Source organism: Colossoma macropomum, unplaced genomic scaffold, assembly GCF_904425465.1.
Source record: "Colossoma macropomum unplaced genomic scaffold, Colossoma_macropomum, whole genome shotgun sequence".
In the NCBI taxonomy this organism is placed as follows: domain Eukaryota; kingdom Metazoa; phylum Chordata; class Actinopteri; order Characiformes; family Serrasalmidae; genus Colossoma; species Colossoma macropomum.
Window position 1 is genome coordinate 24410832 of NW_023494800.1, and position 26623 is coordinate 24437454.

At 38.6% G+C, this 26623-nt stretch overlaps 1 protein-coding gene across 2 annotated transcripts in view; it reads left to right on the forward strand.

The window, feature by feature from the left end:
- Positions 1 to 26623, forward strand: part of sgcd (sarcoglycan, delta (dystrophin-associated glycoprotein)) — a 261574-nt gene that overhangs the window by 180751 nt on the left and 54200 nt on the right. For both annotated transcript variants that reach the window (XM_036588835.1, XM_036588834.1), the window contains exons 3-5: positions 2102 to 2203; positions 6057 to 6144; positions 10876 to 10995. In XM_036588835.1, the coding sequence (XP_036444728.1) occupies positions 2102 to 2203; positions 6057 to 6144; positions 10876 to 10995 (310 nt within the window). The remainder of the gene's footprint in view (positions 1 to 2101; positions 2204 to 6056; positions 6145 to 10875; positions 10996 to 26623) is intronic.

Sequence of the window (26623 nt, forward strand, 5' to 3'; positions counted from 1 at the left end):
CTTACTTCAGGTCTGTCTTCACTATTCATTATTCATTCTTGTAAATTCATTAGTCATTTTCTTGCTCATTAATCTCAAAACCTTTATTGCTCTTGTTGTGTTATTGTTTTACTATTGTGTTTTCGTCCTCTTGCTCTTACCACTTGTGCTTGGCTTTCCCATTGCAGGCCTGGACTATGGATGAATGATGTGGATAAAATATCAACTTCAAGACGTTTTTATAATACACAATGTGTTACAATATTTAGTTTTTTTAGTGCCATATTTAAAAATAGAGACTATCAAAAACTATGCAAATGATTTGTTTTCAGTATTTCACATACTGTGCTGTACTAATTCAAACTGGACTACTTATTCTCTCTTTGTAACAAAGCATGGAGTTGGTCAGTATTCTTAAAGAACTGATGATATTTCTGATACACTCAGAAATGCATATTGTGATGTAATTTATCATGATAACAATAAGTATGATCATATTGCCCAGCCCTGGCTTGGACCCAGGTTTCTGTGAAGCTGCTTTGTGTTAAAAAAAAAAAAAATTGCATTAAATTACACCTTTAACACGCTTGCGGAATATTGATGGGTCATAATTATATGTGTGTGTGTGTGTTTGTGAAGGTGAGAGATAGTGGGGGGCAGTGTATGAAAGCTTGGCATGGGCAGATTAACTCGTTGTAGTCCTATGGGATTGTGAGGTCTTGATCTGCATTTGGTTCATCTTTGCCGAAGTGTGGATCAAAGCTGGCACTAAACAAAGAGCTGGCTCACGTAGCTTGTATAAAAGTCCTTGACTGTTGTAATATTAAACATGGCTTTTATCTCCTGGTTAATTGTTCTGCTTTGTCTATTAGCCATTCAGAGTCAGAGATCACTCTTCAGTTGCTTTTAATTACACTTTGTTCCCTCCAGTTAGCACCAGTGGGTGTTGTTCTGGAGCGTTTAGTGTCGCACTATGTGCTAAATTGTTTTGCTTTGTCCATTAGCCATTCAGAGTTAGACATCAGTCTTTAGCTCTGCTGTATAATGTTCAGTAATTAACAAGCAATTTTAAATGTGCTTCTGCTTTATATACATATTTAATGTCATTTAATTGAGAAGCAAGCAAAGAATCATGACAGTGTAACAGTAGCTTGTACCACCATCGTGCTAAATTTCTAAATTTTCCATCCATTTTTTTAAGCTAAATTAGCAAAAAGAGGTGGATAGATAACCCACAAATAATGTTTGCAGTTTGCTTACCCGTAAGTCAGTTTGTTAACTGCATTTATTGACTTTAGTGTTACTACATTGTGCATATTAATTGGGGTATAAAAATCTTAAGGCTGACACAAAAAGTAGCTATTTCTGAAGCTTAATCTACTCTTCTCCAATAATAACATGATTTCTCAATGCTGTTATTTCATTCTTGTTTATTTGATGTGTACAGATTTGACTATCAAAAATGCATTTGACTTTTATTTTGTTTAACAAATTACCATTTTGAGCAGGAAAATGCATTAATAAGAATATGAGCCACACATCACATGTTTTAACATTACTTCAGTCATAAGAGCTTACTGATCTGAATTCTGTTTTGTATGTACACACTTGCTCAGAAATTCCAACAATAAAGGCAGCATTGTGCTTGTTTTCCACAGTGGTAGTAAACACTGTGGTAGCGCACAGATTTAGAATTAAATGGGGACAAAGACAAACACTCTAAATGTATTAGCAGCAAGATGTTCGATTTCATATAGTTCATTTTGGAAATGTATGTTATTTTGGAAGTACAATATTCAATAGCTTGCACTCACTGTTTGCCCAGAACAAGATTCTCGAGCTGTTTTCAAACATAAAACATATTCTGTTGTTTTTAATGTCTGTATCCAACTGCTGTGTCAATAGTTCCTCAAAGCACTTTTGCTGTATTCAAAGTAAGTTGAACATTAATTTGGTGAATTTTACCAAAATAATGGTACATGTTGCATTAAAACGTAAAGAACTGTAATTAAATCAAGTCATTGTGAGGTCGGAGACTTACACCCTGTTATTAATGTATTTCATGTGGCCATAGAAAGAGCTCTTTGCACTGACCAGCATCTCTCTCTTTCTCTCTCTTTAGGATGGCATGGGTCACTTGCGAATCACAGAGAGAGGGCTCAAACTAGAGGGCGACTCGGAGTTCCTCCAGCCGCTGTATGCCAAAGAAATCCAGTCCAGACCAGTGAGTACACATCAGCCACAGCAGCCACAGTTTCTAGATACTAACTCACTCACACCCTGGCCAGCCGTAATAATATCACTGAGCATGAGGCGGATGGATGGCTTGATAATGTGTGGGGTGCAGGCCTTATCTCATCTGTCTAACGCTAGCGAAACACAGAGACTGAGAGCCAGTGAAAGCTTGGAGGAGGGAGAGGGAGTGGACGGAATAGCAATAGACTGCCGAGATTAGAAAGAACTGTCCGTTGGTGATGGGGAAAGATGGCCTCTGTAAGCCTCTTATTTACCTTTGGTATCTTTGGACATTTCGGGTAAGGGCTGAAGCAACAAAAAGAGCAGCAACTTGAACAGGCCTTATGCAGTACTTTTAAAACGCTGCACATACAAAATAGGCTCTAAACATAAACTGAACTCTAAACAGCTGGGAAATGAGGTGGAAAGCTAACGAGGAACAAGTTTGCTTGACTTTCACTACATTGTCTTGTGTTAGGTTTGCATGGATGCCCTTGGTGAATTAAATATTCGTGGCGTGGATGTCTCCCTGCGCAGGACATGTTATAGTCATGAGAACATGATTTATGCAATAGATCCCAAGCTGCTGCTATTCATAATTTAGCACCTATAGTGATCTGACTCTTGCCCAGTGTAAACACCTCCCCCAGGACACTTCCATGTGACCCATATTTATAAATTTATATTTCATTAGTATGTAAAGTGATTGGGGTTTTTATTGTGTCACAGAGCTTCTTCTGGACTGTATCCATATTTGGAGAATCATTTTGGTTTGGGAGCCAAACGTTAGTCAGGGTAAAGACATTTTTTCATGAAAGAGCAATATGCGAAATGTATACAATAGCCCATATTTGCAGTATCATTTGAATTATATGTAACACACATTTATAAGTTGTGTGTTAAAATTTAGTCAGAGTGAAGGCATTTCGTATCAGGGTAGGAGAAGCTCCTTTTTTCTTTTCTTTTTCTTTTTTGGTTGGGGTGTGAGGGGCTTCATAGATGTTATTTATTCTGGTATAAGTATTTGTGGAAAGGTACCCAGGTACCCAGTATGAATTAAAATTTAGGGAAATAGCAAAATAGTCCTTATTTGCACATAGATTTTGTTCTGTTTTGTTTTTATATATGTTTATTATTCTGGACTGGGAAAAGTACCCAGTGTGAATTAGAAAATAGCCAAATTAGCAAAATATTTATGGAATCATTTGGTTTTGGTGTTTTGCATCAAAGTAAAGCTTTTTTTTTCTTCTTAGATGTTTACTGTGGCCTGGAAGGAAAAGTACCCAGTATGAATTAAAAATGAGCAAAATTAGCAAAGTAGTCCATATTTGTGGAAACATTTTGTTTTAATCATGGTTTAAGAGTGTAGATGAAGTCAGAGTAAAGGCATTTTGCATCAGTGTTTTTGTGTGTTTATTCTGGACTGAGAAGAAAATTGCCCAGTATGAATTGGAAATTAATGAAATTAGCAAAATTGAGACTGTGGAATTATTTTGTTTTAATTATGGCTTGTGAATATAGGTTTTGACAAGGTAAAAGCATTTTGCATCAGTGTGAAGAAAACTTTTTTCACAGATATTTATTCTGGACTGGAAGGAAAAGAACCCAGTACGAAATAATCCCAATGGAATCATTTTATTTTAATAGTGAGTAAAAGCGAGAACTTGGTGCAAGATAATGGCTTTTGCATTAGTGTAAGTAGATTTGTGTACTTTTGATTCATGGATGTCTATTCTGGACTAAGATGTAAAAATGTAATTTACAAAAAATTGCAAATGAACCTATATTTGTAAAATTCTTTTTTAAATTTGTGGTTTGAGAGTGAAAGTTTAGTCAAGATAAAGACATTTTACATCAGTCAAAGTAGAGCTCACATAACATATTGCCCACTCCACATCACACACAAATCTGATTAGTGCAAGAATATTATGAAAATAGCTCCGATTTGTCTTTTTGTCTTTTTATAAGAAGTTATTTAACATGAAATTTAGTCAAACTTCTGCCTGAAAACTCCCACAAGACATTTATTTCATTATTGGTGTTTTTCACAGCTTATGATGGCAGTATGCATCTGTGAATCAGAAATGTGTTTAATTCACTTAATTAGCTCCGTCTATTGCAAATCTAACCCGGATCTCATTAGATATGTTTCTGTGGTTTTGACCTAATTTTCCTGAAAACCAGATGTTCTCACAATGATCTGCTGCACCCACTAAGGAAGTGTTTTACACTTGAGTGAAACCGGAGCAACACACTCCGATGTTTAATTTACATTATGGAGATCTCTCATGTTTTTAACATATAGGACCATCTGTAATGAAGCAGTACACCACAGAATGAAAAACTGTTCTCGATACCAATGAGCTGCAGAGAGTACATGAATTTCAGACACGCAAATAACTCATACTCTCATTTTCAGATCTTCAGTGCTGTGCTTTCTAATCAATATTTAACATGCACAATGTATATTAAGAACTTACTGCAACCAACTGCTGTTTGTACCATAACATACCACAAATACTGTATTATTGATTACTGTATTAACATTCAAATACATGCAAAAAATATATTGTCATCATGGTGTAAGCTGGTTGATAATTATACATTATAAGTTTATTATCCACATCATGACCTAAATTAGTGTTAGACAATGGTCTTTATTTCTGGAGACGTGTCTTAATATGGACTTATTATCCATTTAATACACGTAAGTTCAACTAATATGAAGTACTTGATAACTAACATGAAACTAATGTGTAAGTCATATAGATATGGTAATAGTTTTGTGAGTGAGGAACTGATGTGTGGGCCTACACACATCACAAATGTTTGCAGATCATCTATAGGGGACCATGGAAATAAAGTGTGACCATTAATTAATCCATTAAAACGGTATAATAAATAGCCAGGGCCAAATTGTACATTATATATAAAGTAAGTTCTGAAAGTCTTTATCAATAACTGTTTTGTTTCAAGAGCCCTGCAAGACCTGGTAGACCACCAAAACTGAACTTAAACAGTACTTAAACATTGCTTTTATCTTCGAGAGGGAGGAGAACATCAAGCTCCACTCTTACTTCAGATCTGAAAAAATCCACAGGTGTTTCTGTCCATCCTTCCACTGTGAGAAAACAACTGCAGAGTTCTGTGTGCCAGACAGAATTCAAGCTGTTATTAATGCAAATGCTGGCCATACATATGGCCTTCAGTAAATATTAGATAAAAAATTACATGTTTGGAATATACAATTTGCTTAAAAAAAAAGTTATTTTGTTTTTGTTAACCATTTTGTTGTCATATGAAGGCTAAAGCAGAGCGCTAATAGCAGGTTTTACAGTGGTTATGGCTGTGTTTGGAGCTGTATTTCTGGGTTGTGGGATGTTAGAGCTGGTTTTTCTCACTCTGGCTAGTGATGGCAGGTTGCTCTGAGTGATCTGATGTGTGAATCATGTCTCTTTATTTAACCCTTTGTTTATAATATGAAGGCTAAACGCAGAGATGTAGTATAACAGTAGCAAGTGGGGTTTGGGTGATTTGGGAGCTATTTTTAAACACTTTTTTGGAATATGAAGCCAAAAAGCAGAGCAATAATTTCAGGATTTTAGGTGATTTTCTGAGCCAAATTACTTACTGATCCTGACATCACAGCTTGATGTCATGCTAGCTAGTTAGGGCCAGGTCTGTAGCTTAAACCGTTCTGAAGTTATGAAGGCTAGAAGTTACCTACCATTTTGCTGCAGGTTCTAGGGATTACAGGAATTACTTTGTCATAGCTAATTAAATAAAAGTATTTGAAAAGTGAATGAACAGTTTAGTCATCAGCTTTTTTCCTGTTTTAACAGGGTAGTCCACTTTTCCTGCAGTCATCTAAAAATGTCTCCATCAACATCCTGAATGGGAAGAACCAGCTGGTCTCACAGTTAATTGCAGGTAAGTGGTCAATACTCCACCAATGTGGAAGCTATTTTGAATCATAGTAGGGAAGGTAGGTATTGCTCTTAGCTTGAACGTATTGTTCCACAAGAACCTACAATTGGTATATTAACTTTTAAGGTTTTAAAAATGTTCTTTGTTCTTTTTTTTTTAAAGAGCCTTCCATTGAAACGTTCTTTATAGAGTACCAGAAGTGTTTTTCTATGGCATCACTCCAAAGAACCCACTTTGGCACCATTATTTTTAAGAGTGTATAGGTTCTGCAGCTGCCACATGAACTTTGAACCTGTGGGACAAGAAATACAGTCACTGAAATATATAGTGACCCTAGGCAGGCAATTTGGGGCAGTCTGTTAAAAGAGGGAGAATGAAGTCATGCAGCAAATGTTAGATTTTATGGGACAGATGGCAATATTACTGTTTAATAAAGAAGGAGTTCTTAGATGGCCAGAGTTTTACTCTCATCTCTCGTGGGATCACAGCTCATAACTATAACCACAGACGTATTAATTACAGAGTATTAGTGCTCTGTAATTGCAAGTGCATGGATGCATGTATTATGTAGTCCTGGTTAATAGTGCAAAAGCGGGGGTGTATATCAATGAAAAGTAATTTAGCCTGAAATAGGCCAGTTAAGTGACCGCAATTTTAATGTCATGTTAAAAAAGAAGGTATACAAATCACAAATGAAGAAAGTAGTCCATTAGGACAGGTGATTTAGTCACTGAATTCTAAACGGGGGTTTTCAAAGTGAATGGCTGCAGGGCAACAGCACTTGCCAATGTCAGGTCACCTGATTTAGCCAGTGAAAGGCTGGATAATAAGGCTGGATAATTAAATGACGAGTTCAATCAGAAACTGGGAACGTGTTAAGGCCTATGCACACCAAGTACGTTTTTTTCAGATGGAAAAAGGATGTGATTTTTAATGTGGGACCAGGTCCAATGCATTTGTCTACATACTCTAAAAATGTGGGAGGAAGACGGGAGACGAAGAAGAAATGGATTCTTTGAGTAGCAGCAATGATGAATTCATCATTTTGTGCACTGCAGCTAAATGATGCACACACTGGGTGCACCCCATACAGGAAAGACAAAACATGGGGAGTTTCACTGCCTCTAACAAGAGCTGAAGCTGTATAACAAGCAATTCCAAAAGTATTTTCGTATGTCAGTGGAGGAATGCGAGGCTCTCCTTCTACTTGTTGCTACTTACATTAAAAAGGAGCGACCGAACTGCAGCAAGCCTATCGACCCACTTCTCCTTCTGAAAAATACGTTGTGGAGATTTCACCGTGTTTTTTAAATCATCAGTGACAAAAAACATTAAGACATGAGCATTCATAGCAAGGAAAGCTGATAGTGGTTCTTTGGGGGCATGAACAAACCAGGATGCACCTAGATAAACTTAAAAAAGGGCTAAATACAGTCACTGTAACTTGTGTAACTTATACAGCAGCCTTTCAGCTTATTTTATAGTCAGCGTGTTGCTTGTTGTAGAAGCTTTTGTGCTGCAGTATCAAAGTCCATCAGTTTCGGACTCGAGGTGAAAGACGGTATTAATATACATGTGTTTGTTTTCAAAACCTGAAGTGTGTTTTTTCCGTTTGTAAAAGTCTGACTTGGTGTGAAAAGGCCTGTACCCTTTATACTTTATCTACTGTTTTAGAAGATACAGTTTAAACGGAAAACTTGTCAAATAAAGTTCACCTCTGTGCAAAATTTTGCTGCCTAGCAGTGACCGCTGGTCATATTACCTGACATATACAATATACAAACAAATACAATATACAAAGCAAAAAATATCTTAAGTTCCTACTGCGCCACTGTGCCGCCCTTGGTGCTAACATTATAAAGCAAATCCCATAAGGATACTAATAGAAATGGGCACTTTTGTAATGGGATTCAGATAAATACAAGCTTCATATGAAGCAAATTACCATGTTTCTGCATTAAATATTTCCATGTACTGACATGCAATGTAATGACATTCACTGTATCTGACTCTCAGTGTGAACAAAATTCAAAGTTTATATTCATGTGTGCATATACAGTATTTTGCAATGGCTTCAAGTATCTCTCAGTCAGTCACATTTTTGAATCAGACCTACACACCAACTTGTACTGACTGCAGACCGCTGGAAGGTGGAGCTGGGCATTGTGAAAAAAAGAGCCCAAATGGATAATAAATCAGGGAGGCTGTGTAATATGTCATAACTCTTGACATGGAATCACACACAGGTTGTATTAATCTACCACTTGGGAGGGATCAGACCCATCTCAACCAGTTCATGTTGTTTTAATGACCTTTTGGTTGTGCTATTGTCGACAGAAGTCTAAAATAATCAGCTTCTATTTATTTGTTAACATCAAGTAAGACGATGCAGATGCCAAAACTTTATATTGATGCTTTTTTTCCTTTGAAACAAAGAGAGGGCTCATCCTACGAGCCCATTTATACCAGCCATCCCTACTGCCAAGCGTTCAACACAGTCCAATCCTGTTTGGAAACAAGCTTCTCAGATTACTGAAATCCCAGCCTTCTTAACATAACCAACCAGTTTATCTCTGATAGAGCTGATTAACAATATAAATGAACAGGGCTATACTATATGAACAAATTTAGGTACCTCAGTGATGATTGATGTATTTGGCTATGCAAGCTAGATACTTAGGCGACAGACTGCTTTGGAATTACTTTGGATAACAGCACAAACCGGAAAGACAATGGCAAATAATCTACGCTATTAGAGGTTGAGGGCGGCACGGTGGCGCTGTCACCTCACAGCAAGAATGGCCTGGGTTTGATTCCCGGCGGGGCGGCCAGGGTCATTTCTGTGTGGAGTTTGCCTGTTCTCCCCGTGTCTGCGTGGGTTTCCTCCGGGTACTCCGGTTTCCTCCCACCGTCCAAAAACATGCAGTCAGGCTGATTGGAGATGCTAAATTGCCCCTAGTTGTGAGTGAGTGTGTGATTCTGTATGTCTGTCTGTCTGCCCTGCGATGGACTGGCGACCTGTCCAGGGTGTATCCTGCCTTCCGCCCAATGACAGCTGGGATAGGCTCCAGCGCCCCACCGCGACCCAGAAGGATAAGCGGTTTAGATGATGTATGTATGTATGTATGTATGTATTAGAGGTTGAGGCACAATGAATAAATTAAAAACTATTTATGTTAAAACCACATGAAACAGCAGGAAGGACTCAATACTGACTTACATGACAAAAAACAGTAAAACAATATGAGGAGGACGTGCAGTAGCAAACTGAACAAACTAGGAGGACGTTGGGGGTTATCAGTCAGCACAGTTTATGACACTGAATATTTAATGCTACACTGTGTACTTTTGCTGATCTCTCTGGTGGAAATGTGTAATTGCACATTGAACATGTGGAAGAACATTCTGTAACATTGGTTGTCCTTTGGACCCCCTTTTCGAGCAGATGAATCTGATGATTGTGAGCACACTGAAAAAGTAATTTAAAGAGAACTTGGTCAAAACTTGGTTTAGGAAGTGTCTCTCAAGGATGTGAGTGGATTATCTACTGTTGTCATCATATCATCAGTATAATGTTAATTTTGCAATTCATCAAGCCAGATCTTCCTTTTGAGGCTGTGTATGTGACATTAATATTTAAAGCTATATAACGTGTTCTAAAAAAAAAACCAAAATCCTACCTGATGCCTCTGACTTTTAACAAAAAAAAATTTCATAGCATGGGTTGAAGTGAATTCTACAAATGTTCACACAAACCAAAAATATTCTGCCCAATTTAACACCTTGCTGTAGCCTATGAGTCACACTCCAGCTCTCGGGTGCCACAACACAGCAGACTGCACACCTAATAAACAAGGTCTTCACAACTTGAATTCAAAGTGTTAGACAAGGGAAACTGTTAATCTCTACAGAGCTGTGCCCCAAAAGGAATCCAGTTTAACATGCCTGCTGTGCCTGATACACTCATACCAGCACCACATACACTACCATGTTAGTGTATTTAGTTACTGTACAGTCTTTGTTATTTGGTATAGCAAGTTATGTTATTATGTTTGGTTGTTTTTCAAAATAAACACATTATTCAAACAGCGTTTTTTAAAAAGAGTATCAGTGACTTGTTGGCAAGTTTTCCAGCACTGTGGTGATACATGACAGGTCAGTACTGCACCAGAGGGGGCATCCATGTGAGATGAAACCTAAGCCAACCCGCAAGCTCTATCCCTGCAGCAAGGTTGGGCTGACCTTCACTCAAACAAATCTTGAAGAATGACAGAGGCAATATAAAATACAGCTATGACATACACCAACCAAGAGAGCACTTGTATAGTCTGAGGGCAAAAGGGACAGGGGCTCAAGCCCCCTCTGGAGTCTACCTGTGCACTGCCAACAATGGTCCTATTGTCAGAAAGTCAGAAACTGGGCAATGATGGACGAGGTAGAGGGTGGCTGATAAATTGTGCAGCAACAGGTGGGCTACATCAGTAACTGTATGCCTACAAAGTGCACCTACATGGTAGTTTCTACTAAACTAGCAATTCAGTGTATATGTATGTAAATAAACTGGCAAGTTCTCCCCCCCCCCCCACCACCCCTCCTACAAGCTCACCACAATCAAGCATAAGCCTTGCATTATCTCTCTCTTTCTGAGTCACAAGATGTGAAACATGTCAATGGGGGATTTAATATTTCACAGATAAACTCTGAAATGCAATTAAAAAAAGCTTCTCTCTACAGGTTCCCATGGAGTTCACGCGCGGGGCAAGATGCTTGAGGTGAAGTCAAGCACAGGCAAGCTGCTGTTCTCTGCCGATGACCGTGAGGTGGTGGTGGGGGCTGAGAGATTACGAGTCATGGGTGAGTGAACAGGATTAAATTAGCTGATTTATCGGAGAACATTTTTATTTGAGTTCATTATGATTTAATCACACAGACAGCTCTGGGCCTGCTTTTAAAAAGCTTTTCAGTACAGCTCTCAAAGAAGAGACTTTTTCTGAATGGAATCGCACATCTTTTGTATCGTCACAGCACACAGTATCTGACCGACTGCTGCTTTGGTTATTTAACACAGTGGTTCTCAATCCTCGTCTTGGAGTTTCACTGGCCTGCATATTTTAGTATTTTTTCTAACCAGGATTGGCGTGTGGGCAGGGTGGAATGGGCACTTGCCTGGAGGCACTAGGCTGCTAGTGGTGCTGCCTCGCTCCCAGTTTATGATGTCACTTGTGATTACAGGCTATAAATTGTAGCATCAGTGCTTGGCTAACCTGATACCACAGATCTCCTCTCATTAATATGAATATGAATTTAAAATGAATAGGCGCTGCACTTTTGAAGTAAGTTTTTTTTAACTGACGGTGCAGCCGATAAGGGAAAGCAGGGCAGGGCCTCATACTGCAATCCACACAATGCTCAACTGAAATGACTAAAATAACCACATATTACCAAAACAACCCCATTTTTTTTCTGTGATTTGATAATGAAATGTTACAGTTGTTGTAAAAAGCTTCTTTAAGCTTTAATAAGACAAGGTATATGAGGAACAATGCAACTAAACCTCTCCAGTCTCTTTTTCCCCCCAAGAGTCACTGGGGCATTTTCACACACAACCCAGGTAAAGGCTCTCCCCTTGCTTATGCAAGAGGATTATACTATATCTAAATTGCTCAGAAATACCTCCTGAAAAATAAATACCTTATAGTTAATGGCTATTTTGACTGTTTAAAAAAATCAGACAAAGTATACAATGAATGCTTTGGCACACTCTGTGGAACCAGGCCTGCTCCAAGGCCAGGGCTGAGAACCACTGAATTAACCAAACGATCCATGGTTTTATACCTCATGGCTGATCTTTTAAACTAGTACAACTGGCCTTGCTGTTTTATACATTTGTCAGTACTGTGGTCCTCACCTACGAAATGATGAAGCTATTACTTCTGAAAGCTCAAATGGATAAATGAGTAGAATGCCTCGGTATTGTTTTTCATAATTGAAAGGCATTATGTTACTATGTGAGACATCTGGTGCACTTAAAAGTTCACACAGGTGTATGGCCATACAGAAGTAAGGCTAGCCTTGTTTATTTGCTCAGCTTTATACAGTATTAACCAGATGTTTCATCATCCCCTGAATCTTAGAGGAAGAGCAGAGAGCAAAGGTGATGTAAGACTCTTTTGTAAAGTCACAGTAAATGCCTCAGATACTGTGCCTCATCATAACTGATAATAAATCATTCAGCATGGACTTTTAAAGTCCTGCAAAAATTTAGCGATCCTTCTCCAGTTGAAAATGGGGAAGACCATCTTGGCCTGAAAGCACTTTTTTGGAAACAGTGCAGAATGAACCTAAATGAGCCATCCTGCAAAATAGCATGGCTTATTTGGCTACTTTTCAATATATGCAAATTGATGAGACTATTCTAAGCAATAGCCCTGGAACAAGGCTGAACTGAGCATTGGTGATAGACTACTGAAATAAAAGACTGTGCCAAAATAATGAAAGCACTGAAAAGACTATAGCTGGGTGATGAATAAAAGTAAAAACCTGAATTAATGATTGGAGAACCGTAATGAGTGCAGATGCTGCCATACAGGTGTACTGCATGATACAACTAAGCAGTTAACATCCTGCCATGATCTGTGGTAGAGGTCTTCTACCTAATCCAAGCCCGACAATTGCCCAATAAAACATCTTGTTTTGGGACATTTCTTAACATACCGCTTTGGCTCTGGTCTGTCTACTAATATATGATTCTTTAATTTGTGTTGTAGATTGACAGTTGCATTCATGTATTCAGAATAGTTCTAGAGTTTGAAACAAGGTAAGAAATTCAGTGGTAATCATCAGGCATGAAAACACCACAGATGATGAGAGACATTTTTGTAGCTTGCTTGCTAAACTTGCCCGAAGTGTGTAAGCACTCCTGAAAATAGCAGCAGTAGACACTAATCAGCACTTCCATAATAAATACTGTTAGTGTAATATAGCTGTGTATAATACCAGTTTATCCCAGCAACTCAAGGGCTTAGTAATAAAGCAAAGCACTGTTAAATCGTATCCATGACGATCCATCTCTGTTAGTGTGTCAAAGCTGAAGTTCATACGCGAACATTGTGTAACTGCTGCACCATTTAAGGTGGAGTGGAAATTTTCAACTTCATCCTTGTGTGTCCAAGTGGTCAGGCCTCAAATTTAGCTTTCACACTCAGATCTGATTAAGTTGGGCTTCAAGTTCATGCCTGGGTACACTTCTACTCTGTGGCATGTATAAAACTTTGATTTCAATTTCTGATCAAGATGGCAAGATGAAAGAGATCTTCAAAAAGTTCATTATTGGGGCATGGGTGGCAGCACCTTCAATTTGAAACACTGGTCAACTGGCAAATGTTTCAACAGGACCAGTGACTTCATGGGAAAGACATCAGTAAACAGGTTTGGAAACTGAACATTCAGTGTCCATGATGCTCATGCGTTATTGTGCTATGTATGGAAAAACAGAAAGGCAGCTGTTCTTCAGGTGGTTGACCGTGTCAGTGCAGGATGTGATCAGACTGTGTCGGCAAGAACAGTCCATCCACATCTACACAGAGAGGGATATTATAGTAGTACCACAGTGCTTAAACGCCTCATTTACAAAGACGAATGCATGTTTGTGAGCTCAGTGGTGTAAAAAACCACACACACTGGACTACAGAGATGTGGAAAAAAGTGAGAAGAGGGCGAGTGCATGCGTGGAGTCTACTAAGAGAACAGTACAGGCCTGAATTCTTGACCCCTACAGCGTGGGGTCTGGTGTCTCTGTATGCATTGGGGGGCATTTTGCTGGCCTGACTTGGGTTCACTTGTCTCCTTAGAGGGAAGCGACACTGCACATCAATACATTATTCTGACGGATCGCCTTTGTTCTATAATGAAACCTTTCCATCCAGGATGCCTTATCCACAGGGCACGAGGTGTTACTGAATGGTTTCATGATCATAAAAATGATGTAAATCATATGCTATGGCCTTCACAGGCAATGAATTTCAACCCTTCAACACTTATGGGAGATTTTTGATGGACGTGTTAGACCACCACCATAATCAAAATACTATTTGAAGGAATTTCTTACGAAAGAACGGTCCCTTGAGTACAGTTCCAGAGACTTGTAGAATCTATGCAGAGTTGCACTGAAGCTGTTCTGGTAGCTTGTGGTTGCTCGACATCTTATAATGATCTTGGTTTTTCCTTTGATATGTCACCTATCTTTGTTTTAAAGTGACTAACATGATTAAAAACCACAGTGTAAATGTGTTTATGATAAAAAAAAATGAATACAGTCAGTGTTATATCAAAACTTTATATGCACTTTTTTTGCTTTGATGTTTTAAACCATTTGACAACATCAGCTACCCTTTTAGGCTGTTCATGAAGAATTGACCAACAAAAATGATACAATATTGCTAGTTACATTCACATATGTTATAGTTACAAACATTTTCCCCTTCTCCTGTAAAGGGATGTGAGGTTTTATTAAGACAGCAACAGTATGTTTCTGCTGTGCCAGACATAACCTTTGAAGCTTTAATGAGTTTCAAAACCAAAGTTAGACACAAATTTTAGGGTAAAAAAGAGAAATCAAGAAAAATACTGGAAGGGATAAAGAAAGAAAGCTTACTAACTGCAATGGCTGGATGTTCAAAGTAAGTTTTGCCAATAAACAGTGACTGGACAAAGGGCATAACTACTGTGCTTGATAAAGTAGAGATACCCTGTAAAATATTACCTGAGCACATGAAAATTTATATGTCTATTTCTATTTCCACTTGAGTTAAGTAATTGCAATTAAAATACGTCAAAACTTTCAGTAAGAAGTCAACAGTAAGGTCTACAGTATGCATCAAAGCTACTTAGAAAACATGGTGATCACTTGGCAGCATAATTGTGTGCAAAAGCCTGCAGATAACAGTCCAAAAGGGGGAAGCTTCAAAGAGCAGTTAGCTATTTGGCCACATACCTTTTGATAAGATTAATTGGCATGTGTTGTTCAACACAGTTTAATCCACATCCTACATCATTCCTCTTGTGCCTTTGGTTTAGGAAACGGGTAAAATGTCATTCCTGCCTCTAAACTCTTGAGATATTGGGTATCTGATTTAAAAAAAAACACACTGCAAAGTTCTGAAAATTAATCAGTGGCTTCTGAGCCAAGGTTCAATTGCTAGGCTGCTGCATGCCTTCAAGTCATGTTGGAAATATTTATGAGATGAGTGCACATAAACACCACCACAATGTTGTATTTACTAGTGGGAAACTCAGCTGGGGGAGTGACAACAAAAACGGCCATGGTACCCACGTATAGTTGTATTGTAAACTAGGTGTATTCAGGCCCCATGTACACTTGCCATTAACATGTGTACTGGGTGATCAGATCATAACTGGACTGCAGTAAGTACAAGTATGAACGGGGTACAGTGCGTCTTGGAGACACAATGGTGATCCAATTACCACAACCACCTTCGGATGTGATCAGGGACACATTTAACCACGTAGCCTTTGTAGCATGAATGGTAAAGCATTTCAATGCATCTTCGAATCTTTCGGCCACCTTAATCAACTGTGTCATCACAGCAGAGATGAAAGCAGCTGCATAATCCAGTCACGTGGTCACTGGAGATACATTTGAGCCATATGGAAATGCAAGGTGTAAATGGCCATACATCTCACTTTCCACTTAAGATCAGATCGCTCAAAATGGATGTTAATAACTAATGTGAACAGGGCTTTAGTTATTCAGCACCCACACATGAGCACCACAGGCTAAAATCCTCCTTTAATGTTATATGCTATTCAATGCTTTTAACTGGATAAAAACATTACTCATCCAGTGCACATCTTCTGCATTATTAAGCATTATTCCCATCGCGTCCATCTTGTTTCCGACTAAAACCACTTGAACAAGTACTTACGATCTCTGAAGTCATAAGCATGAACTTCCCAGAGGGACTTGAAGGCAGCATATGACTGGATAATTGGTATTTAGGGGCGGGATTTTGTCAGAAGTGTGCTATGCTTGGTTTGGTTCAGTTCAAAACTGCATCACTTGCTTTTTGAAAGTCTACTTTTCTTCCACTTTAAAAGTAATGAATAACAACACATGCTGCAGAAAAATATAGTTAGAAAGTTTAGAAAATGGAAATACTTGAATAACATACAGATACGAAAAAAAGACTACAGTCATGAAGTGAGCGTACTTGAACACCACCACAATGTCGTATTTAATAATAGGAAACTGATTTTTCCTTCCATAACTTTCTGAGCTGGGGCGTCAACAAAAAAGCAATAGTTAGATTGTAAACTAGGTGTATTTTATATACTTAACCGGGCCCTGTTTACGACTGGCATTAACATATGTCCTGGGTGAACTGATCATAAGTGAAATGCACTCAGTACAAGTCTGAATGAGGTACAATGGAGAGACATTGTGATCTGAAATGACTTACTACAGTCACAGAGTACATGTAGAGATAATATGTTCATAAACATATTTGCACAAGTGTGATCTAAATTTGCCCAGCCTTCTTGACCCAGAGTAAATAAAACCTTTGCATCACTGGCTGTTTGTGATGAGGCTTTCGTTTACAAAACTCACAGCATAAATGCCTAATCTGGGGTAACGACCACAGAATGGACTTGGACCTTAGAGCAATGGAGAAAAGTAATATGCTGTGACAGGTTGTCTTTTTTTAATGCTGGGGAACACCAAGAAAACCTACGACCCACGCTGCTCTCACCAACTGTTCAACATGGTGGGTGTATTTATTTCTTTGTGAAGAATGGCCTACTTTGTCTTTTGTGACAATTTCAAGTGGAACTGTCTACAGATCCTTATTGCCACATGTGTAATTCTGGAACAATTGGCGCTGTAGTATCTTAAAAATGTTTTTGGAGTGCCCAGCTATCAGTAGCCTCTGGTCAAATGTTGCTGCTGTGCTCTGTTATCAGTTTTATTGAGCAGAAGGTCTTCTAAACTGCTGTTTAATGCTACTTTATGAAAACCCCTTTGCTGCTCATGCAGTATTGGCCCTGCTCTACCACACTTTATTCCACTAATAAACTAATGACCAAACCCTTTCTAAGCTGAAATGAGAGAAAAGCCAATCAGAGCACACACTAATCTAGTGTCTCTCTTTCAGAGAGACTTACTGTAATGCCCAGTGAGATCATTATTTAAAAGATTACTAAAAGAATAGTCAAACCTAAACGCATTCAGAGAATTCCTAAAAAGCACTATGTCAGGCATGCACAATATCAACAAAATGCTACCATTATGCTATAAAACACTGTGTATTAGACTATAGATTAGATATCACTATTACTATACATATTATTATATACTAGTATACTAATATAATTAGATTATATTGCCACATATTATGATTGCTATACACTTTACAACACATTAAAAGCAGCAGTAAAAGACACATTAAAAACAGACATATTGTGAAATATTGTGATATAATTTGTCAGAATAGCGATAAATATTGTCATATTGCCCAGCTCTAGGCAGAAACACACTTACTGCTACTGTTACTGATTTTACTCTGGACCTTAAAAGCACAGGCTAGAGGAATTTTGGGGGGGGCAGGTTTTAGAGGGGTATTCCCCTGTTTGAGGTGGATTTCAGCACAGTCCAGCACCAAAAGTTCAACAAATTGTCCCCAGGCATGAATTCTCGTTACATGATCACATCTGAGACTGCTGGATAATTCGAGTGGGTTCCCCAAAAGCATCGTAGTCTTAAAATGATCGTCTACTGTTACTGAAAGCAATGCAGTTATAATAGTGCAATCAGTTTATGATGATGTTGCAGCTATGATGTTTTTCTCCAAACTGTCAAAACAAAACCAACTCATCCTTGAACTGTAATCACTACAGTCACCTTAGATTTTAGAGTCATTCATTTGTATTCTGATATTAATTACTAACAAATTGCTGTGAATGTTTCTATAAAGGATACATTGTGTAAAATCTATAGGCTATCTCTAGTCTCTTCCGTTACCCAATGTTGACACTACTTTAATCTATTTTCCAGCATGCTTGATCATGGGATATTGAACCAGTGTAATGAACTGGATAATTAGATTGAATAGGCATCTTCTAATTGGCTAATGGATGGCACTGATATTGCAAGGGTCTATGCGCTGTATGCTACACTTCAAGGGCATTGTTTTTGCCTATTTTTGTCTATGTAGGCCCCCCTGGTGGTCATAGGCTCTGGGGCATACGCTCAGAAAAAAAGTCCTCTGGAGGAAATTCTATTGTTAATAAGTGGTGTTAGTAAGGATGTTAATAAATCATCATGGTAATTGTCCACTGTTATCTTTAAAAATCATGTTAAAGCGGGTAGATTGAGCTATCTCAGGGTTGAGTGATTATTTGAAGTGCTTGTTGAATAGGCTCTCAGCTAAGACAGGCCTATATAGTGAGGTTTATAACTTGTATTCTACAGAGAGCATTCAGGTTTACAGTTTAATGGAGGCTCATGCATGAGTCAAAGACCTAATGCCTTAAAGGGGAATTCCAATGTCTTTTGAAATTTTCTGCATATTCAGAGTGGTTTGATGTGAAATAGTGTATTGTAGAGAAACATACAGACTCAGATTTCTTTGAAAGCAGTGGTGGTGAGAAGAACCAGTGGTCACAATTTCTACAATGCAAATCTATCTATTTATATTTACTATTCAAATTTTTTAAAATGTAATTCTCAGTGGTAAATGGTAAATAGCATTAAATCTCAGAGGTTTTCTTTGGGCACAATTTTGCCTTACAACATCCTACATCTACCTCTCCATTTTGATGTATTTAAAAAAAAAAGTACACTTTAGCCCAAAACTGTGTAGAAATATATCATAAAACAATGACTGAGGCACCAGGCAGAATATTAGTATTCATGTAACAGCTCTCTATGAGGGAGCTTTTAGAGGCATTAAATGCCTCAGACATCTGGTTCCACTGTGAGCAGTTCTAACGACAAGTACATTTCTCTAGAATGCTGCATTTCACACCAAAAGACACTCTGAATGTCTTTGTTTACATCTTAAACATTTAATTATTCACAAATGTTAAGAAATCAATAAAATTCTCATTAAAAGCAGCTGCCATTCAGACTGTGTATAGGCACAGTGTTCTGAACTCAGAGATACATATACGTTGCTGACTAATCGTAAGCACACCTCAGCAGCTGTATTTTCCTTCTTCCACTCTTCCACGACATTTGCTAGTAACTAATACCTCTATTGTGCCTGATAAATGTTACGAGTGGCTTATTCATCGGAAGAATACTGGCACAGCCACTTGAGTAAAGGACCTTCATTTTTTTTTGTCACATTTGGCCCGAGAGAGGAAAGTGTATTTCATGCAACAGGAAGCAAAGGCTTCCAGCTCCATTAGTTTAAAATCCCCCATGTTCAGAGTATTTATATGGGCTTTTTTCCCAGCCATTTATTTTAGGAAATAAAAAGCCTTGACTTTTCAAGGTTGTTTTGTGTAGCATTTGATCATGGCACAGCGCTACTCTCGAGGGTAGCACTCAACTTCCTTTAAAAAGATTACTTGGGCCTGGTCTACATCCATTTTTTTTCTTCTCCCTGATGATTTTCTCTAAGCCACAGTTCATTACCTTACATTCACTCTGGCTTACCAATCGGCTAGAGCAGCTCCTAAGATGCTTAGAAGTCTATGTTGCTCCCTGGATTCATCACAAGTATTCTTTGAGGACTATCTTGCTGAGCTTTAGTGAGATTGTGTGCAGGCAATTCTGTCGACCACACAGGCCAAAGTGGATGTGGATTCCAGATTGTTAAGCCAATCCTGTTACTCTAATGCTATTAGCAACCTGGTTGAATCGGAGTCGTTAGTAGGAGTCGGATGTGAGGGTCGTTCTTACGTAAAAAAAAAAAACAGGGCTGCTGTTTTATCTTAGGGAGGATGTAAGTAAATTTGTTAATCAACCGTGAATATGTTTGCTATGCAGATTGAAATTTGGTGGGTCAGACGAGGTAAACACACATTTGATTGCTGTCAAAGCGCGACGTCTAATAACCTCAGAAGATATTGTATATGTAGAGGGAGTTGGCACAGGGGCAAATGCAATTAAAAGATCCATCAATCTAACCAACATGTAAAGAGGTTTGAGTGTGTATTTGAATAAATAATTAATTTGCTGTTTTTTTAGTCTGATAGATCTTCATATAAACATTCTGACTCATGGTACATTGCTTACATAAGCCGCATAACTGGTGCAACACTGCTTATTGGTCTGTATTTAAAGGGATACTCTGGCCAAAATGAAGCATTTAACCATCACTGCATCTGTAAACGTGCTCACCCACATACTACAGTGGCCATAATTGTCTCTAGAGTGAGATTTTTTCATTTAAAAAACAGGAAAACCCTCTTCTGACAGTGTGTCTGGAAAGTGGGAGAAATTTTAGAAAAACTACCACTTGCTTTGGGGGTGAGCAGTTTGAAATGTTTTTCTGTTAGCTTGTGAATGCAGAAGGGAGGCAGATGTTACTGCTAAGATGTAGGCTCTCTTATTGTGGTTGTATAACTTTGGTAACTGCCCTCAAATCATCATTACAATGGAGAAAATGGATTTTGACAAGACAACAAGCTAAAAGCTAAAGTTAGCGTCTTTTCTCTGACTGAAAGAGTAAATAATAATACGGTATCAGGCATCCAATTTGCACTGAATAAAGACAGAACTGCTATTTCCTTTAATACAATAGAGGGATACAATGCTGAACTACACAAAACTGGGTAACATGATTTAATAACATATTAAATGCTAGTTACAGGCCAGAATGCCCTTTTAAACAATATAATACTAAAAAGTTGGTTTGTGATTGGTTTCTCAAGACATGCCTTACCCTGTCAGGCACAGTTTTGATGTCCATCAGGGCAATAATTTATTTCATCTTCTTTGTGAAACTCCTTATACAGTTGTACCCAGGGGTTCTTTGGCCAGAGCTTGGCAGAAGCACTTTAGGTTCATAATTTATTTGTTTCAGAACTCACTGAGAGTTCACTGAGCGAGCATCAACAAACTCAGCCTACAACTGAAAAACATTGAAGGCATTTTCTGGCTGATTTAAGAGCTTAGCTTGGAGACGCTTATCTCAGCAGGGCATCGTTTTGACCCTTTTGGCAAGGGAAAGGATCTGGCTTCTTAGGCTGTTGCTAATTACTCCAGTAGCATATCACGCACTCTCTTTCTGCTTCACCCTAAGTTGTTTTGAGCTGTTTTTTCATCGCTGTTTCTTGGTTTTGCTTGGCTAGTGCTTGGCTGATACTAGTGGTGGGAATCTCTAGGTACCTCACGATTCGATTAGATTACGATTCAGAGGGCTGCGATGCAATTATAAAACGATTATCGATGCATCTCGATGCATTTTTTTTTTCTATATAGCATTTATATTTTCTGACTGTGAGCTCAAGTTTCGAGTTCAAGTTTCAAATTTATTTGTCATTTGCACAACGTCAGGACATTTATGCACTGAAATGCGTGTGGTGAGGCTCAGCTAATCACTCTACAGAAAGTAAATAAATAAAAATACAAGAAAAATCAACAGAAATATATTAAATATACACAAAATATACACAGAATATAGAGACAATATACATTTTAAAGTGACTAAGTAACTCGGTGTTATTGTTGTTTAAAGTGACTTGGTACTTTTAAAGCAAAGTATTTGTAAATGATCCATAATGAATTTACTTCCAATATCCTTTTTTATAAAACAAATGGAAGTGATGTGGCGAGTGAACTAGAAGGCTCTCACTGACTGCTCTTGTTTGGAGCACGAGAAGCTGCTGCTACTCATCTGCGATAAAATGCGCCATTACGGTGAAATTAGATCCAGTGGTGATGGATGTCCACGCAGTACATGTTACAGCTATTCTACCCGTTTTCTTTAATGATTTTATAACTTCGGTTTTGGTCTCGTTGTAGAGAGTTGGGGGATCGCTGTGTCAGTAAAATATCTTTGAGACGGGACATGTGCAGCATAGCGCGAAAGCCCTGTTTCGCAATGACTGAGAACCGGCGTGCAGACTGCAGGTCACTTAGAAACGATGCGTTATTTGCATTTATAAGCAGCGCAGTTGGTTTCCTGGTACGTTAAATCTGCAACGAGAGACTGTCTAACACTAAAAAGTGGCAAAGCTGAAGTCGCTTCTCTTTCAAATTGTCCCGTTCCACCTTAAATGGTGCTGCATTTACATTCGCCGCCGCAGTTAGAATTTAAGGTGGAACGGGTAAATTCGAACGAGAATGAGAAGCGACTTCAGCCTCGTAAAACAGTCGAACGTAGAGACATTTCACAAAAAACTGCTATAGTTTTGAGGAAAAGTTTTCTGTCGGAGATAGGAGGAAAGCGGCTATAGCTGAAGCTTAAAGCAGAGCAAAGTAAATCTGTGTTTTCGTTTATATTGTTTAGTCTATACTAGGACATTATCACATACTGAGACATACTGGACATTAAATGTTGTGGCTCCCAACCTGGTGTGATTTTTGTTAAAAGGACAACATGTCTCTTCTTAACATTTGTGTTGTGACTCCTGATCTGACCTGGCTTTTAATGCAGAGGGTGCTGGTCGGATTTCTCGCTCATCCAGTTGTGTTTTTGTTATGTGCCGCCACAGACTGTCCGGGCGCTGCACTTACCCACTTCCAAGTTCCGCCTTTTGCGTTCCGTCAAGATTACATTATAAATTAAATTTTAGAAAATCAATTTTTGGCATTTGTGAATCGATTCAGAATCATTCACGTCCGCGTCGCGATGCATCTAATAATCGATTTTTTCCCGCACCCCTAGCTGATACCATCTTAGATGCCTTGACCATTGTCCTTCTTTAAAGCAACACAGCAGACAGCTTCTTCATGTCTACTATACAGTAAGCATCAGAGCCTGGCTCTCCACTGAAAGCTTCTGAGCAAAGTGTTTGACCAGAGTGCTTCTTTTTCTTATGCTTTCCACCAGATGCACTACAAGGTACTGGCATATTTATAAGCCTTTGTAAAGGTTCTTTGTGCCACACCTGAGGAACATCTAAATGGTTCAACTTGGTACTTTTATTTTTAAAGCTTACATGATGATAATACCAAGGGTTGTGGTAAGCCTTTCAAATCATAAATTAGATATGTCCATGCACTGATCATTTTTTCTCTTCAACCTTCCAAATGATGTCTCTGGAATAGCAATCAGTGCATCACAAATGTCTGTGATCTTTATTGGTGGTTGTATCATATACATATAGTACTCTTTTTGATACTGTACAGTCTTTTGCACCCCGTTTGGGAAGCGCCAGGCAGAATTACATAGCACAAAGTTGAATATCATACCTCTCCACTGAACATCATTTATTGAATTTAGCATGGTTAGTATTAACTAACTAACTCTTCCTAAACTTGCTTTTTTTAGCTAAAAGATACAAGGTGAAATTAAAGTGTACTCAAGTTCACAAGTTCAGCACTGTTTTAAACTTGATGCCTAATGGCATCATAATTCTTAATCATAAATCTAGCAGGTTTAGGCATTGTCAAAAACAATAAAAAAATAAATACTTATCAACTTAGGTAGCATGACTGTCAGTCAGAATGAAAGCAGAGGTCATCAGAACTCCATTAGTTTATTCTTAAGGGAACACTACATCAAAGTTTGATGTGTATTGTCGGTTCATATTTTAAATAATAGCTTCCTAGACTGAATGCTAACTTATTTCCTATTTTTACGTAAAGATAAATAGAAATAAGTGTGTGTGGACAAAAGTATTGGGACACCTACACATTGCACCTGCAGAGGTTTTATGACGTCACATTCTAAATCCAAAAGCATTAATGTGGAGTTGGTCCCCCCCCCATAACAGCTTCCACTCTTCTGGGAAGCTTTCTACACGATTTTGGGGTGTGTCTGTGGGAATTTTTATCCGTTTATCCAGAAGAGCATTTGTGGTCAGTCATGTTGGATGAGAGAGCCTGGCTCACGATCTCCGTTCTAGTTCTGTGGGGTTGTGGTCAGGGCTCTCTGCAGGCCAGGCAAGTTCTTCCACACCAAACTCACCCAGCCATGCCTTTATGGACCTTGCTTTGTGCACTGGGACACAGTCATGCTGGAACAGAAAAGGGCCTTCCCCAAACTGTTCCCACAAAGTGTACAGTTTTCCAGAATGTCTTGGTCTGCTGAAGCATTAAGATTTAGACTAGGCTAGACTAAGGGTCCAAGGCCAACAGTTAACTGACTACTGGGTTCAGTTTAACTAGCCACACACAGGCAGTTGAAGAACTGCAGGCCTCACTTGCCTCAGTTAAGGTCAGTGTACACGATTCCACAATAAGAAAGACACTGGACAAAAATGGCAAACATGGGAGAGTTGCAAGGTGCAAACCACTGCTGACCCAAAGGAATATAAAGGCTTGTCTCACATTGGCGAAACATGTAGGTTTTGGGATACAATTCTGTGGAATGATTAGTCAAAGATGGTACTTTTTGGAAGACATGGGTTCCATTACATCTGGTGTAACATTGCATTCCATCATACCAACAGTCAAACATGGTGGTGGTAGTGTGATGGTCTGGGGCTGCTTTGCTTCTGCAGGACCTGGACAACTTGTCATAATTGATGGAACCATGAATTCCACTCTCTATCAGAAAATGCTGAAGGAGAATGTCCGCCCGTCACTTCATGTCCTAAGCTCAAGTGGTTATGCAGTAGGACAATGATTTGAAGCACACAAGCAAGTCAACCTCTAAATGGCTCAAAAGAAAAAAATTAAGGTTTTGGAGTGCCTGAGTCAAAATCCTGACTTTAATCCCACTGAGATGCTGTGGCGAGACCTTAAATGGGCAGTTCATGCTCAAAAACCCTCAACTATATATGAATTAACACAATTCTGCAAAGAAGACTGGAAAGATAACATTCTTGTTTTTAATTGCATTTTACAAAATGTCCAAAATTTTCCAGAAATAGGGTTTGTGCATTATATGCAATGCATTGTTATGCAAACAGTGCACAATGGCATTGAATTGAGTCTGGTGTGAAGTAGCCTTTAGAAGACCACTCCCAGGTGGTGCACATTCAAAACCAAGCCCTCCCACACCTTGTCCAACATTTACAAGCTCTCCATTCTACAACAGATGCACTACATGTCTAAATGTTTGTAGTGATCTGCTTATCCACATTGATAGGGAGTTTGTTCTCTTTGCTGCAGTAACAGCTTTGACTCTTCTGTGAAGCACTCCAACTCATCCCAAAGGTATTGGATGGAGCTCTATCACTTCACAAAATGCAGTTCCACTGCTCCATATTCCAGCGCTGGGGGGGCTTTACGACCATCTAGCCGACAACTTGGCAGGGCATAGTGACATTAGACTCATGTGCGGCTGCCCTAGAGCATCTCATTCTATTGGCAGTGCTTTCCTATTGAGATCATATAAGCTGTGTTTTCATAGTTCTGTGTCAGCAACTGATGCACCTGAAATAGCTAAATGCACTAATTAGAACAGACGTCTAGACGCATTTGAATGGATCTCTGAAGTTCAAAAATAAATGGTTTGAATTTACAGTTCTGGGAATACCTAGATTGAACCTTCATTCTGTGGTCGATCTATAAATTACACTCCTGCATTTCATTTTAAAATACAGCAAATAATCATAGTAATAATAAACAGGGAGAGAATGTAAATCATCATCATTAAGGCTGATCAGTGTATGGTTCTCTTTTGTGGATCTCTGCGGCATTTTGCAATTGGGAAGTTGCTAAACTAAAAAGCAGAGAGTTAAGAATATTATACTCTCTTATAGGAGAGCAATTCACTATGGTGTTAGATAGTAGATAAATGTTACACAGGAAAGGTTTTATCTGGAGCTTTGGTTTTTTTAAAGAGCACATTGGCTCTAAAAGATAACAGTTGAACCTGTAATCATTTCTTGGCCCATAGTTCTGTTATCAGTTAATCGGTACCGTGAATGAGCAGCTTGTATCATGCTTTTGCATCTATCATCATTCATTCGCGTTACCGCACCAGCACTGTAGATATGCAGACCATGAGAAAACTAATACTAAAATATTCAGTTTTCTTCTCATATTTATGCTCTCCTCTCAACTTGGAACAGAATCATCCCCAGCTGGAGACACTTGATTACAGTGTTTTGCAACTCTTTCAAGATAAGTACTGCTTCATCAGATCAGAAAAGCGCCACCATATCAGTCTCTGCTCATATCCGCAATAAAGCTGAGATATAAAAATGACAGCTTAGGAAAATGGAACTGGAATGGGTCTGACGCAGGAGCTACAATTTGAGTTTCAATTTAGCCCGCTCCACAGGAAGTTGTTTCCGAGGAAATTAGGATGAAATCACATGAAAAAAACACCTGCTAGACTTTACAATTTAAGGCCCTCTCACCAAATAACCGCAGTGTTTATTGCCTTCCTTGCTCGTG